Consider the following 14296-nt stretch of genomic DNA (forward strand, 5'->3'; position numbering starts at 1 on the left):
TCACTACATGTGCCTAGGGCCTGTAGATTGAATGCTACTAGTGGTCCTGCAACACTGGTTGTGCCACCCACATAAGTAGCCCCTTAACCATGTCCCAGGCCTGCCATTACAAGGCCTGTGTGTGCAGTTTCACTGTCACTTCGACTTGGCATTTAAACTTACTTGCCAAGCCTTAAACTCCCCTTTTTCTACATATCAGTCATCCCTAAGATAGACCCTAGGTAACCCATAGGGCAGGGTGCTATGTAGGTAAATGACAGGGCATGTACGTGTGGGTTTTATGTGTCCTGGTAGTGTAAAACCCCTAAATTCGTTTTCCACTACTGTGAGGTCTGCTCCTTTTATAGGCTAGCATTAGGGCTACCCTCATATACTGTTTGAGTAGTAGATTCTGATCAGAAAGGGGTAACCAGGTCATATTTAGTATGGCCAGAATGGTAATACAAAATCCTTCTTATTGGTGAAGTTGGATGTTATATTACTATTTTAGAAAAAACACTTTTAGAAAGTGAGCATTTCTATGCACTTAAAATTAATCTTTGCCTTACAGCCTGTCTCCAATCCACGTCTAGCTGAGCTGGTTTACAGCTCCCTTTTGCATTTCACCCAGACAACCACAAATACAGGATACTCAGTCACACCTGCACTCATCTGCATACTGAATGGGTCTTCCTGGGCTGGGAGGTGGGAGGGCCTGACACTTACATTTCAAAGGCTAGTTGCCTACCCTCACACAATGGACTGCCAAACCCTCTACTGTGACCCTGGCAGACAGACCTGTGCTGAAAGGGGAACTTGTGCACTTCAAACCACTCTTTGAAGTCTCCCCCCACTGCAAAGGCATGTTTGGGTATATAAACTGGGTCTCTGACCCCACCAACTCAGACACTTCTGGACCTAAACCTGCACCTGTCAAGAGGAGCTGCCTAGCTGCCCAAAGGACTAATCTAAACTGCTTTGCTGTGAGGGACTGCTGCCCTCTTGCCCTCTGACTTTGCTAAGAAGTGCTCTCCAAGGGCTTCAATTGAGCTTGCCTCCTGTTTCTGAAGTCTCGGGGACAACAAAAAGACTTCATCTCTTCAAGGAATTCCTTGTGTGCCAAAAATCGCCGCACAGCCTGCCGGAAACCACACACAGCCCGTCTTGCGATGAGAATATTGCCGCACAGCTGAGATGGAATGTTGCAGCCCGACCTCCGAGTGAAGAATCGACGCAACGCCTATCTTGCAGCTGGAAGTTCGATGCACAGCCCTACCGGATCGACGCACAGCTGAACCAGAATGACACAGCCCGACTCCTGAGTAAAGAATTGACGCAGCACCTGCCGTGTGACAGAAAATTAGACGCATCACCATACTGTATTGACGCAATGCCAGTGACTTCGTCCCACACAGCCAGGATTTTCACACATCGTCCCTGGGCATCACAAAGACCCCTGCATCGTAGTGAGGAACCAAGCCTTTGCGCCGGAAATCGATGCACAGTACCTTGCAGCGTGGAAAGAAATGACACATCATCTGTGCCAGTAATCTGATGCACACACTATTTTTCCAAACATCTCAACCTCTGTGGTCCCCGTGTGTGTTCTTTGTGACACAAATCAGGTACTTTGTGCTTACAAGAGACAACTGTTGATTTCTAAGATTTAAGACTCTTTTTAATCTTGCAAAAGTGATATTTCTCTTTATCGTTTTGACCTTAATTGAACCAGATAAATATCGTGTATTTTACTAAACTTGTGTGGTGTATTTTTGTGGTGTTTTCACTGTGTTACTGTATGATTTATTTCACAAATACTTTACACATTGCCTTCTAAGTTAGGCCTGACTGCTCCGTGCCAAGCTACCAGAGGGTCTGCACAGGATAACTTGGATTGTGTGTGACTTCCCCTGACTAGGATTGTGGTCCCTATTTGGATAAAGGTGTATACTTCTGCCAACTAGAAACCCCATTTCTATCAGCGCCAACAAGGGAGATCTATGGAACACTCTAGGAGGTGAGGGGAACCATGCTTAGAGGGCCACTATGACCCTCTGCATTTGGAATCTATGAAGGTGAAGGTTGCGGTAAATCAGACAAAAGGAAGGAAAAGCATACCCTATGACAAAATCTCAGTCTTGGAGAAAGGTGTCCACTGCCCTAGGGTTTGGACCTGGACAACAGCTCAGGAACATCTGACGTTGCTGCATTAGGTGAGAGGCACAGCAGTGTACTTTTTGTGAAGGTGACAGCAGTTGAATTTGTGGCAAAATAAACTCTTGCAGGTGAAGGTGTGAGCCAGCAGTTCCTGAGAATTGATGTGGGGGGAGGACTCTTCCTGAGACCAAGGCCTGCTAGTAGAGAGACCTTCTAGGATGGTGCACCAAACAAGGTTGCTCATGTTGGATTCAGTAATGAGGTCTGGAGTCAGAGATGGCTTTGCCATTCTGGGCATCTATGGTTGCCCAAGTAGGCCTGAGCGCAGGTGGAGTGCTTTCCACCTCTGAAGGACTGTATAACGTAGGGGAGCTGGAAATACCTTTTACATGGCATGTGTGGTTGTAGATACACATTTTTTGCATAAGTCTGCCATCTAGTGCTGGGCCCGGAAGTGTGCAAGTTGTTTTTCTTCTAAGATGTCTTTCGAGCCACAAGGTATGATGACTCTTGTATGCAGTAGGCATTGACCTCAACTCCATTATTAAATTGTATTTTTTTAGCTGATGGGTACAGTTGTGTGCTCTTCAGCTCTGGTTCGACACCGTCGGAGGACTTTACCATAATACTATTGTTATTGTATTAATCATGGTTCGATTCCTATCTCCCTACTATAACAATGACGTCAAGCCTGTTCAGGAGAGATTTTGTTCGACCATGGCCCTTGTGGGCCTTCGCCCATTAAGGCAGAATTTTCTCGACAATGTTCACTCCAACAAATGTCCTCTTGGGGATGGAATGGATGCCCTTTTGATTTTGCACGACTTGGATAATACAGGGAGTCAGATGTAAATTGTCCCTTAATATATGAAGGGGCAGTTGGTGAGAACTTGTACTTTTTATCAACCCTAGGAGAGATGACCCTAGCCTTTACGGGGTTGTTGAATATGTCATGCATGTGTCTGAGCATACCCTTCACCATTGGCAAATGTTGTGCCAAATGCTGATTGGAGGAGAGGGTTTCAAATGAAAAATTGTCCTCCAGAGGCTCACTGTGTAGACATACTTTATGAAAAGAAGCCGTTCTACTTATCAGGTCATGATGAGTTGTTGTATCATCAAGGTGAGATAGTCTATCTGGATGTAGATCTGGATCTGTGTTATCTGACAATTCTGCATTATATGAATCCCATGGATCTTCTTGTGGAGGGATAAAGTATTAGTCATCATGCTTCTCATCCCCTGTGTAAGAATCCATTGAACACTTTGGTGAATCAGTGACAGGATGAACTGGTGAGAGTTGTGGTGATGGGGTGTGTACAGCAGGTTGTGGTGGTAGTAGACTGGTTTGCAGTGGGCTGGTAGCCTGATCTTCCTTTTGGAGGAAGATGAATGTTCATAGCCTCCTCAAAAGACAATTGTCTATTTGCAGATTGTGCCCCTAACTGAATGGGACTGGTAAGGATACGTCCTGTACCAGGGTGAATTAGAATGTGACTTTGCCTTGAGTCCAAGTGTTGCTGAAGCCTCTCAAGCATGGGCTCTGCTGTTTCTTTGGCCGCTGTGTGACATTTCGGCTTTGATGTCGCCAATGTTATTTTCAGTGGCACTTTTTTTTGGTTCCAAGGCCGATTTTATCGGCACTGAGGTGGCATGTTGTTTTTGTTCCAAAGGTTTCAGATGGGTGGGCCTCCACCTCGAATTCTGGGTCTTCCGAACATAAGGGGTCTGGTGTTTCTTCTGTGCTGCATCAAGACATCTCAAGTCATTGAGCCCTTTGATCTCCGAGTGTCTTTTTGGATCTAAAAGACATGCAGGCCTCACAGGTTCTCTCCTCATGTTCAGGGAACAGGCACAAGTTGCACACCTAATGTAGGTCACTTCCACACCTCCAAACATGCCACATCACACTTACAGACTGTCAGCAGACCATCAGTATTTGATCGAAGAGAGAGTTCAAGCTCTAGACAAAAAGGGGCATTAGAACTTTTGCCACTACACAAGCAGTACACATGGGTCTACTCCGTTTACTTCCTCATTCCCAAAAAGGACTGGTATTTAATACCAATTCTGGACCTCAGACCCCTAAACAGATGCATTCTCTCAGAGCACTTCCATGTAGTCACTCATCAAGATATCATCCCACTGCTACAAAAAGGTGAATTCACAGCTGTGTTAGTCCTGAAGGGCACCTACTTTCACATTCAAATTCACCCAGCACATTATCATTACCTCAGGTTTTGGTTAAACGAACAACACTTTCAGTTCAAAGTGCTTCCATTTGGAGTCCCTACAGCACCAAATGTGTTTACCAAATGCCGAGTGGTAGTAGCAGCCCACTTACGAAGGCTAAACATACATGTTTTTCCCTTGCTAGACAACTGGCTTATTAAAAGTACAATTCATCAAAAGTGTTTTCAACACACTTAGATTACTATAAACCTACTTCACCAGCTAGATTTCACAGTCAGTGCAATCACCCCAGATACACCCTTACCTAGGAGCCATCCACAACACACACATAGGGGGGTGGCTAAGCCAAATACGGCAAGGATTCAGTCCTTCCAAACACTTTTTCGACAGTCATAGCTTCACCAGCCTATAACAGAGGGGACTTTATGCCCCTCCTAGGAATCATGGCATCACGCATAGCCTTAGTTCCTCATGCCAGACTCCATATGCATTAATTGCAACAATGTTTAGTGCATCAGTTGCCTCAAGCAAACGGTCATGTGAAAGATCTAGTGTTGATCAGCCATGAGGCTTGTCACTCTCTGCAATGATGGAACTCTAACAATCTTATGAAAGGGAAATCCTTTTCTAGACCCATTTGAGCAGAGAACCATAACAACGGATGCATCACTTACAAGCTGGGGAGTGCACTCACTGGAGTTGACTGTGCAGGTACATTGGACACCCAGTCAAACACATCTCCCTATTATTCACCTAGAGCTGCTAGCTGTTCATCTAGTGCTGAAAGCATTCCTTTCTCACCTCAAAGGCAAAGTGGTTCTCATCTAAACAGACAACATGACTATCATGTACTATCTGCAAAAACAGGGGAGCATCTGGTCACCTCAGCTATTTCAGCTAGCCCAGACCATCTGGAGGTACACTCTCAAACACAAGATTTACATTTTAGCGGAGTACATACTGGGGGAGGACAACGACTTTGCGGACCTCCTCAGCAGGAGAAGACAGCAAGTCTATGAGTGGGAGCTAAGCTCACAAATTCTCAACCCATTTTTCTAACAATGGGGTCACTCGGACATAGACCTATTTACCACAGCAGAAAACGCCAAATGCTCAAACTTCGCCTCCAGGGTCCCACAATCCAAGGGCAGTGCACTATGGATGTGCTGGTCAGGGATATTTGCTTTCAATTTTCTACCTCTCCTACTGCTTCCGTTTGTGATTCGCAAACTGTGGCAGACATCCCTAACCCTCATCTTAGTGTTTCCCACATGGACCAGACAACCGTGGTTCACCACACTCCTGGAACTCTCAGTAGTCCCACACCAGGTACGTCCCAATCCCCAAACCAGGGAGCAATAAAGCATCCGATTCCTTCCCAGATCTCTGTCTTGCAATCTAGCTCTTGAGGTCTTAGAATTTGAATATTTAAATCTGCCTCAGCAGTGTATGGATATTCTTTAAGACTCAAGAATACCTACAACTAGAGCTTGTTATGCAGCAAAGTGGCAATGTTTCATTCACTATTGCCATTCACAGCATATTGATCCCTTAACAGCCAGTGTTCAAAACATTGTATGTTAACTGCGCCATGTATATGCCTCAGGGTTAGCTTTCATTTCCAAAAGGCTACACCCAGCGGCAGTCGTTGCATATCTCTATAATAGATAATACACCTCTGTATTCAGAATTGCTGTAGTCAAGGCTTTTTTAGAGGGCCTTATTCCACCTAGCGCCCCTCTAGCCCCTGCTTGGAATCTTAACATTGTGCTAACTCGATTAACGGGTCCTGCCGTTGAACCTCTTTGCACATGTCCTCTTCAATTCCTATCCTGGAAAGTCACATTTCTCATTGCCATCACTTCACTCAGACATGTCAGTGAGCTTCAGGCATTAACTTTAGAAGAACCATTCTTCCAATTGCATAAGAACGTACTAACCTTAAATTCCTACCAACAGTGGTATACCAGTTCCACTTAAATCAATCTTTTGAGTTACCAATATTTTTTCTCTAACCTGTTTCAGTTGCTGAAAGAGCTTTAAACACACTGGACATTATCATATTGTCAGAACTCAGTCATTTAGGAAAACACAACAATATTTTGTTGCATTTTCTAACCCACAAAAAAGGAAGAGCCAATTCTAAATCAGCTGTTTCACGTAGGATTGTACAAATGTATCCAGACTTGTTATGCTAAAGCCAAATAAACTCTGCCTATGCCTCCAAAAGCTCACTCTACTCGCAAAAAAGAGCTTCCATGGCTTTCTTAGGGAATATACCCGTAGCTAACATATGTTAAGCAGCTACATGGACTACACCGCACAGATTTATAAAGCACTACTGTGTGGATGTTATGGCCTGACAGCAAGCTAATGTTGGTCAAGCAAATGTAACCATCACAGGCTAGCCACCACTTTGGGAGGAAAACTGTTTCAGTCTGTGCTAAGCATGTGTATCTACAGCCACACATGCCATCAAGTGGAAATGTTACTTAGCCAGTAAGCGACTGTTTGAGGCATGTAGTAGTGTAGATTCACATGCACTTACTCCCCTCCCCAGAAACCTGTATTGGTTACAATTATCAACACTAAACATTACATAATATGGCCATTTCATTAGCATACATCATCCTTTAGAGTCCATCCTCATCTGACAAGTGGAAAACAATCTAACAATGGAGTTGAGGGCCAAGCACACTGTCAACAAGAAGAGGAGTCGCCATACCTTGTGTCTCGAAAGACTTCTTCGAATAAAAACAACTTGCTCTCTTCCAACCCCAAAACTAGATGGCAGACTTATGCTAAGCATGTGAATCTATGGCACACCATGCAACAAACATATGCTTACAGAGTAAGTAACATTTTATTTATCTATATCTGGTTGGTTCCTCTTTATCTCATTGTTCTTTTTTGACCTCCTGTTCTTTAGTGTACTGTTCCCTTACTGATAATTAAATGTGTGACCCAATATGTCATTTTGATCTTGATTGTCAGTTAGAGCTGCATTGTGGCTGACAGAGACACGTTCAAAAAAAATTCTCACCTTGTTTTGAGTGAGCTCTTTACAAATGCACCTGACCACCTGTCAGTGGCCTTGTCCTCCTTGCCAGGTTATAGGTTCTGCTATACTTATATCTGAGAAACAGTATTTCAAGATAAGTCTCTGCGACAGGATACTGCCTTAGCTTTGTAAATCCCATCCAAGAATAACTCTATATAAATGTATCATTCTAACCAGCCACAATTAGTACTCTGGTCAGAACTGCTTATCAGTATAATGCCTAACATCCTTTGATTGTACCCTTTATGAAAAAAGAGTTTGTTTTATGAATCGTAATACAAAAAATGTTTAAGTCACTTCTTAAATGCTACACCAGAAGGTATGGTAGGTATGTGCCAATCTGTTATGATTTTTTTTTTTTTAAAGTTCTTTTTATCTATCTTTTTTAATAAAGTAAGTAAAATGCTCTATTTCATATGCTACAGTTTCCAGGCTTAGAAAAAAATATTGATGGAGAAGAATCTAATGAATTTACCAATGAACTGGGTAAGCCTGTAGATTTTATTTTGTTTCTCGGGTTTTATTTGCATGTTTGTTAATTGTAAAAAAAAAAAACGAAATAATAATAATAACAATCGCTGTATTTCTGCTCTGCGCTCTTATGAGGACGATGACTCCATATTGAATTTTATTCTGTTGAAATGAGAGGTCATCCACTATCATTATTTTAGAAAACATTTCTAATTAAATTCTTTACACTCAATTCCCCTTTGGGGTGGCAGTTGGAATAGTTCTTTGAGATAGCACCAATGAGCCTCATGGTCCCTTCAGTATGGATTTGGTGCTATTTTTACACCCTTTCTCTTTTTTCTAAGGACTTTATCACTGATTCCGTCAGTTTTATGCTTACACAAGACATTAACAAACATAAGCTGGAGAACCTAAGAATTAAGGCAGAACATTTGTATATTTAGTGAAACTACCCACGCTGTTCACTAGAAGGGGCCCTGGGCTTTTTGGTTGGCCTCCAGTGACTTTTCCCCCATACAGCTCCACCTGTTGCTGCTGCCTCTGCCTTGAGCGAACTGAGTGCCTGCCTGACTCTGTTCGAGGCCCACCTCCACCCGTAGGCTCCCACCTGCGCTTCATCCCTGGTGACCCTCCACCTCCCTCCCCTTCTTAATGGCGGTTGCTGCACGGACACACGCAGCGAGCATGCCAAAGGCAAGCCATCTGTGCCCGTTCGTGCTCCGTGCCCAGCACCACAGACCTGGTTCTCGTTCCATCGGCCGGTTCGACGCCAGCACTCTACGTTCCCTCAATCTGGAAAGATCCTCAGCCTGCCACCCAGGAACACTTATGGACCTTTTTCTTGCCATGCATGCTCCCTCCAAGGCCCACTTCACGATCCGGCACCAAGCACGGATGACCACCTTAAGACTTCAGAGACATGGATCACCCCTACTACTGCGCCACACATCGCCATGGCCATCCCGGACAATTCAAAATTATCCACAAGGACAGAGCCAACTGGCCCGGAGGAAGCATTGCCGTAGTCTATAAGAACAAGCTCCGCCTGACAACCACCAACGAGTCAGTCTCAATCATCACATGAACACCTACACTTCCGGATTCAGACCAACCCCAACGCCACCCTCTCTGGCACCCTCATCTACAGGGCACCTGGACCCAGGCCCTAATTTTGCAAAGATATCGCCAGTTGTCACCCCCCCCAAGCATTCACCTCCTTCTACTACATCCTACTTGACAATCTCAACTTCCACCTTGATACCCACGATAATCTCAACACCACAAACCTACTGGACAACCTCACAACACTTGGCTTAAAAAAACTCTTCCACATCCCCACCCACAGTACCAGACACATTCTCGGCCCCGTCTTCTCGCTACTATGCCCCCTGCACTCCTCGGCAGACGCTGGGTCAAAGTTACAGAAGTACAACTCACCAATGCTCTCAACCATTCCCTCCCACCGGATGCAAATGAAGCCACACGCAATCTACACCTCTGGTTATCGGAATGCCCTGACAACATAGCCCCCCAACGTAACAAGCAGGAAACTGACATAGCAAAACACATAAATGGTTCATGGCAGACCTACAGGAACTCAGACAGTCCTGCAGATGACTGGAACAGAAATGGAGGAACAGCAAATCAACCGAAGACCACACATCCTACAGTCACCAAGCACCACCAGAACATCAGAGCTGCCAAAAAAGCCGTCATTCAAGAAAGCCTCATCACTAGCACTCACAACAGCAAAGACCTCTTCGCCATCGTCAAAAAGTTCACAAACCCCGGGACAGACACCTCATTCATCCCTCCCTCCCAAGACCTCTGCAACAACCTCACCACCTTCTTTCACTGAAAAATCCAGGACATTTGCGAAGGCTTCAGGAACCAAAACCTGTCAGCACCGCTCACCACCACGGACCCAGCACCCCACCAGATCCTTAACTCCTGGACCCCCATCACCAAAGAGGACACGCAAAGGCTAATGAACTCCATCCACTTAGGAGCATCCTCCGATGTACACCCTCATCATATCTTCAGCCTGGCCAGCACCACCATATCACCGCAGCTCTGTCGAATTATCAACCGATCCTTTGAAACCACCACCTTCCCATCCGACTGGCAGCACGCCGAGTTCAACCTGCTCCTCAAGAAACCAACCGCCGACCCAAGGGAGCTGAAAAACTACAAACCAATCTCTCTCTTCCCTGTCCCAGCAAAGGTAACGGAGAAGGCCATCAACCAGCAACTTGCCAAATTCCTCGAGACACACCAAATCCTAGACCCATCCCAATCCGGATTCAGACGCAACCACAGCACTGAAACTGCACTCCTAGTAGCCACTGATGACATAAACATCATACTAGACCACCGAGCCATGGCCGCCCTCATCATCCTCGACCTCTCCGCTGCATTTGACACAGTCTCCCCCTCCACCCTCTGCTCCAGACTACACAACACCAGCATCCAAGATAAAACACTGAATTGAATCGGGTCCTTCCTCACAGGAAGAACAGAGTGTTAAACTACTGATGTTTACGTCAGAACCTAAAGGCACATGCTGCGGAGTGTCCCAAGGATCTTCACTCAGCCTGTCACTTTTCAACATCTACATGGCCCCGCTTGCCAAGATCATAAAACAACAACAGCTAAACATAGTCTCCTACGCCGATGATACCCAACTGATCCTCTCCCTGTCCCTGCAGGGGAAGAGAAATTTCCACAACAGAATGAGAGCAGTCGCCACCTGGATGGAAGCCAGCTGTCTCAAACTCAACTCTGACAAGGCAGAGATCCTCATAATCCGCTCCACCCCTTCAGCCTGGAACGACTCTTGGTGGCCCACCACACTGGGAAAAGCCGCCATGGACCAAGCACGCAACCTGGGCATCATCCTGGACTCCCCTCTACCCATGACTGCCAAGTCAACACAGTCTCATCATCATGCTTCCACACCCTCCGACTCCTGTAAAAATCTTTCAAGTGGATTCCCTCTGACATGAGGAAGACAGTCACCCATGCACTCACCACTAGCAAACTGCACTCTATGCTGGTATCACCAAGAAACTCCAATCAAGACTACAAAGAATCCAGAATGGAGAAGCCAGACTCATCCTGGACATCCCAGACACAGCCACATCTGCTCCCACCTCAGAGACCTACACTGGCTCCCATTCAACAAGCGCATCACATACAAATTCCTGATCCACACCTACAAGGCATACCGACATACCTCAACCACGCCTCCCCTTCTACATATCCAACAGACATCTCCGTTCTTCTTAGCTCACCCTTGCAGCCGCCCCCAAGATCTGGAAAAGCACAGCAGGGGGAAGATCCTTCTCCTACCTAGCAGCCCCGACATGGAACACGATACCTCTGAAGCTCAGCAAACCGCATCACTGAAACAGTTCAGGAAGGACTTCAAGACCAGCACACCCACAAACAGTGCCTTGAGACCATACGGGTGATTAGCCGTGTTTACAAATCTCTGATTGATTGATTGATTCTGGGTGAAGCAGGAGGTCTTTGATTTTGAGGTTGTGTTTGCCAATGGAATAAAACACTTTTCCCAGAGACTGTTGCTTTTCTTGATATACAAGATGAAGGCAATTAACTCATTCTTTTAAGTCCACAAAGGCAAGTCTATTATGTCTGTTTGGCTGGCCATCATACTGTCCGTTGTATCCACTTTTTGATTATGAAAACCAAACCAATATTCTGGTACAACACTTTAATTCACCTAATTGGAGTTGAGGGTTTAAGGTGTTTTTTCAGATTATTGTTGTCAGAATATTGTCTGTCATACATATGGTGTCCTAAATATCAGCTACAAAAGTATCATACCCTTGAAGTTAATAAGAAATCTACACCCACTGGGGTTATATTTTGTAAACAATTCTTAGGACAGAATATTTATGTGGCACTGTTTCCGTATAGGATATTCTGACCTACACTGTGGATTCATTGTATCGACTTCTCTGAATCAGCTACCTTTTTTTGTGGCACGTTTCTTCATTGTGCTTCAGTCCTTGTAGTCTAGTCAGGATCTTCTGCTGAGCCAGCTCTGTTTTTGAAACCTTAATAGCTTCTCCTTCACTAATGTTTTTCAGTACTTGAAACTTTGAAGATCAAACCTTTGTTTAGCAACTACAATCCTTATGTTACAAGCCTGATGATACAGTAACACAATTACAATCTGGTATGTACAAACCAGACGGCATCATTGTGAAAACTGACCCATTATATTAATCACACTCATAAGATTTTCATGCCATTGTGAAATTTTCTTCTACTGTTTTGACAATTCTTTCCGGGGCACAACATTGTTTAACCAGAACTACTGTGGGAACAGATGCAGTGACTTTTGAAGGATTTGCCACTGTTTCAAGAAGGCAAAAAACAGACCGCTGCATTCAACACTTAAGACACCTATCAGTAGTTCCAAAGTTGAATATCCGTAAGTAGAATAAAGACATTTAAGATCAAGCATAGCCTTTGTCTTCTTGCCTGACATGAAGACTTTATTTTGTCTGACATGTGGCAATTTAAAATCCCAAGACAATTTGACAGATGTAGATAAGCTTGCATGTTTACACTTGTCACTTCCGGCTCCGTTTTTCTTCATTATAATTAGATTTGTTTTTTTCAAAGGTTACAAGTTTATCAATATTCTGCCAAGTGAGTTATGAATAGTGTCCTCAATGTCGGCACTAACCTGATTTGGTGGTCCATGTTCCCTTGCAGCTCATTCACCTCCACCTCTTGCTGCATCTCACAACATTCCTGCCTGGAATTAGGGTATTGTGTGCTTTGTCAGTTACCAGGTGAGCACTATTCAGCTATTCCCTGAGTGTGAGAATCAAAGGGTGGGTTGGGGAAGAGCCACTCAGTTGAAAAGCCAAAATGGGACCTAAAGGCAGTCCACATTGCTGCAGAGGAGCAGCCTATGTTTTGTGGCAGCTAGGGCAAACTCCATTGAGGACAGTGCCAGTTTGCTTCGCAGGTTGACTTCCTAATTAGTTAACTATCTGTGTCTATGGTCTTAGAGAAGCCCAGATCTTGCAAAATACCTTACTAGGGAGAACTGTGGGCATGGGATTGAGACGGGAAAGGGGATCATGGTTACTTCTCTCATGTGCCCCCTGTAATATTTCCAAAACAATCCACCTGTTGGATGTTAACTCCCTGAACTTGACACCAACATATTTGGATAGCGAAATCCATTTTCGAAAAAGGACTGAAGGTCACTTTGGAGGCGATGAGGATGTACAGAGCATTCAAACCAGCATCTCTCCCCTTGCTCCGGTGCATAAAGGTTTCTGTCCAGAGAGTGAGCTGTGTCCCTTGCAATTTGTCTGTAGGCCTGGTGACCTCTCATCAGACGTCTAGTGCTTGCCTAGGGAGGACTGCAGATGAATGACTTCCACTGCAGTACTGTAAGCTGGATGTTTGCTGATGTACAGGCTGTTTTGAGAAGCAGGCATGCATCCAGTACAGATCATGCATATATTATAAGAGTTCCCTTGCCCTTCTGCTACCTTTCGCTGGCTTTCAGAGACCGAACATTCAAACTGGAGTGACACCAAGCCCCAGAGATTATCAAACTGTAGGGTATTGTTTAAAGTATTATTTGAAGGGTTGTTTCCTTTTACACTGCTGCATTGCCATCACTTTACCGTCTTGCCTGTTGCTAGAACCCTCATTGGAGCCTTCTGTTACTTAGTGATTACCATCCTGCCCATTTAGCCCGCTAGTTCACCCAGCTCACACTTCTCACTGAGCTGGGGCCAAAGGATTTAGAAATTTACCACCAATCACTGTGTAGTGCTCCGTCAGCCTGCTAGGTGGCATGTGCAGATGAATCAGAGAGTTTATCTTCCTTTTTAATAAAGGGCACCCAGGGTTGAATGCATCCTGTCAACAAAAACTATTGGAGATTGGAATGCACTTAATATGCACCTAGCTGTCGTATCATTTAGCATGTTTTTTTTACCAAAACGAATAATTGTTCTGTGTCTTATAAATAACTTATAATTTATTTTCAATGCAAAAAACAACCTCCTAGGAGCCAATCTTAAGAGTTTCGGAAACAACCAATAAAAGACCTAAAAAGAGGTCAACGTGCAGCATTCCCTTATGACACTTAATCACCTCTCCAAAAAAAAGACTTGTACCCAAGGGTCACAAATCTTTATAAGAACAAACTGAAAAGCCAGAAAAGGGGCTCTGAGTCGACACTGCATCCAATAATGGTCTGCCAACCTACTCATCAGTACATAAAAATGTAGCACACTAGAACAGCAGCAGTGAGCACAAAAAAGGACAAAACACTACGGTTTGGAAAGAACTGTGCCATACAGGGCAGGCATGCCATTCTTAGCATGACCGAACGTGACCACTGATGGTGCAAAACCTTGGTCTCTGAATAAA

The 14296-nt window shown here is 44.6% G+C and overlaps 1 protein-coding gene across 2 annotated transcripts in view; it reads left to right on the forward strand.

Moving 5' to 3' along the window:
- Positions 1 to 14296, forward strand: part of INPP1 (inositol polyphosphate-1-phosphatase) — a 105324-nt gene that overhangs the window by 30412 nt on the left and 60616 nt on the right. For both annotated transcript variants that reach the window (XM_069225903.1, XM_069225904.1), the window contains exon 3: positions 7816 to 7876. In XM_069225903.1, coding sequence (XP_069082004.1) covers positions 7816 to 7876 — 61 coding nt within the window. The remainder of the gene's footprint in view (positions 1 to 7815; positions 7877 to 14296) is intronic.

The sequence above is a fragment of the Pleurodeles waltl genome, chromosome 3_1 (genome assembly GCF_031143425.1).
Source record: "Pleurodeles waltl isolate 20211129_DDA chromosome 3_1, aPleWal1.hap1.20221129, whole genome shotgun sequence".
Classification (NCBI taxonomy): Eukaryota; Metazoa; Chordata; class Amphibia; order Caudata; family Salamandridae; genus Pleurodeles; species Pleurodeles waltl.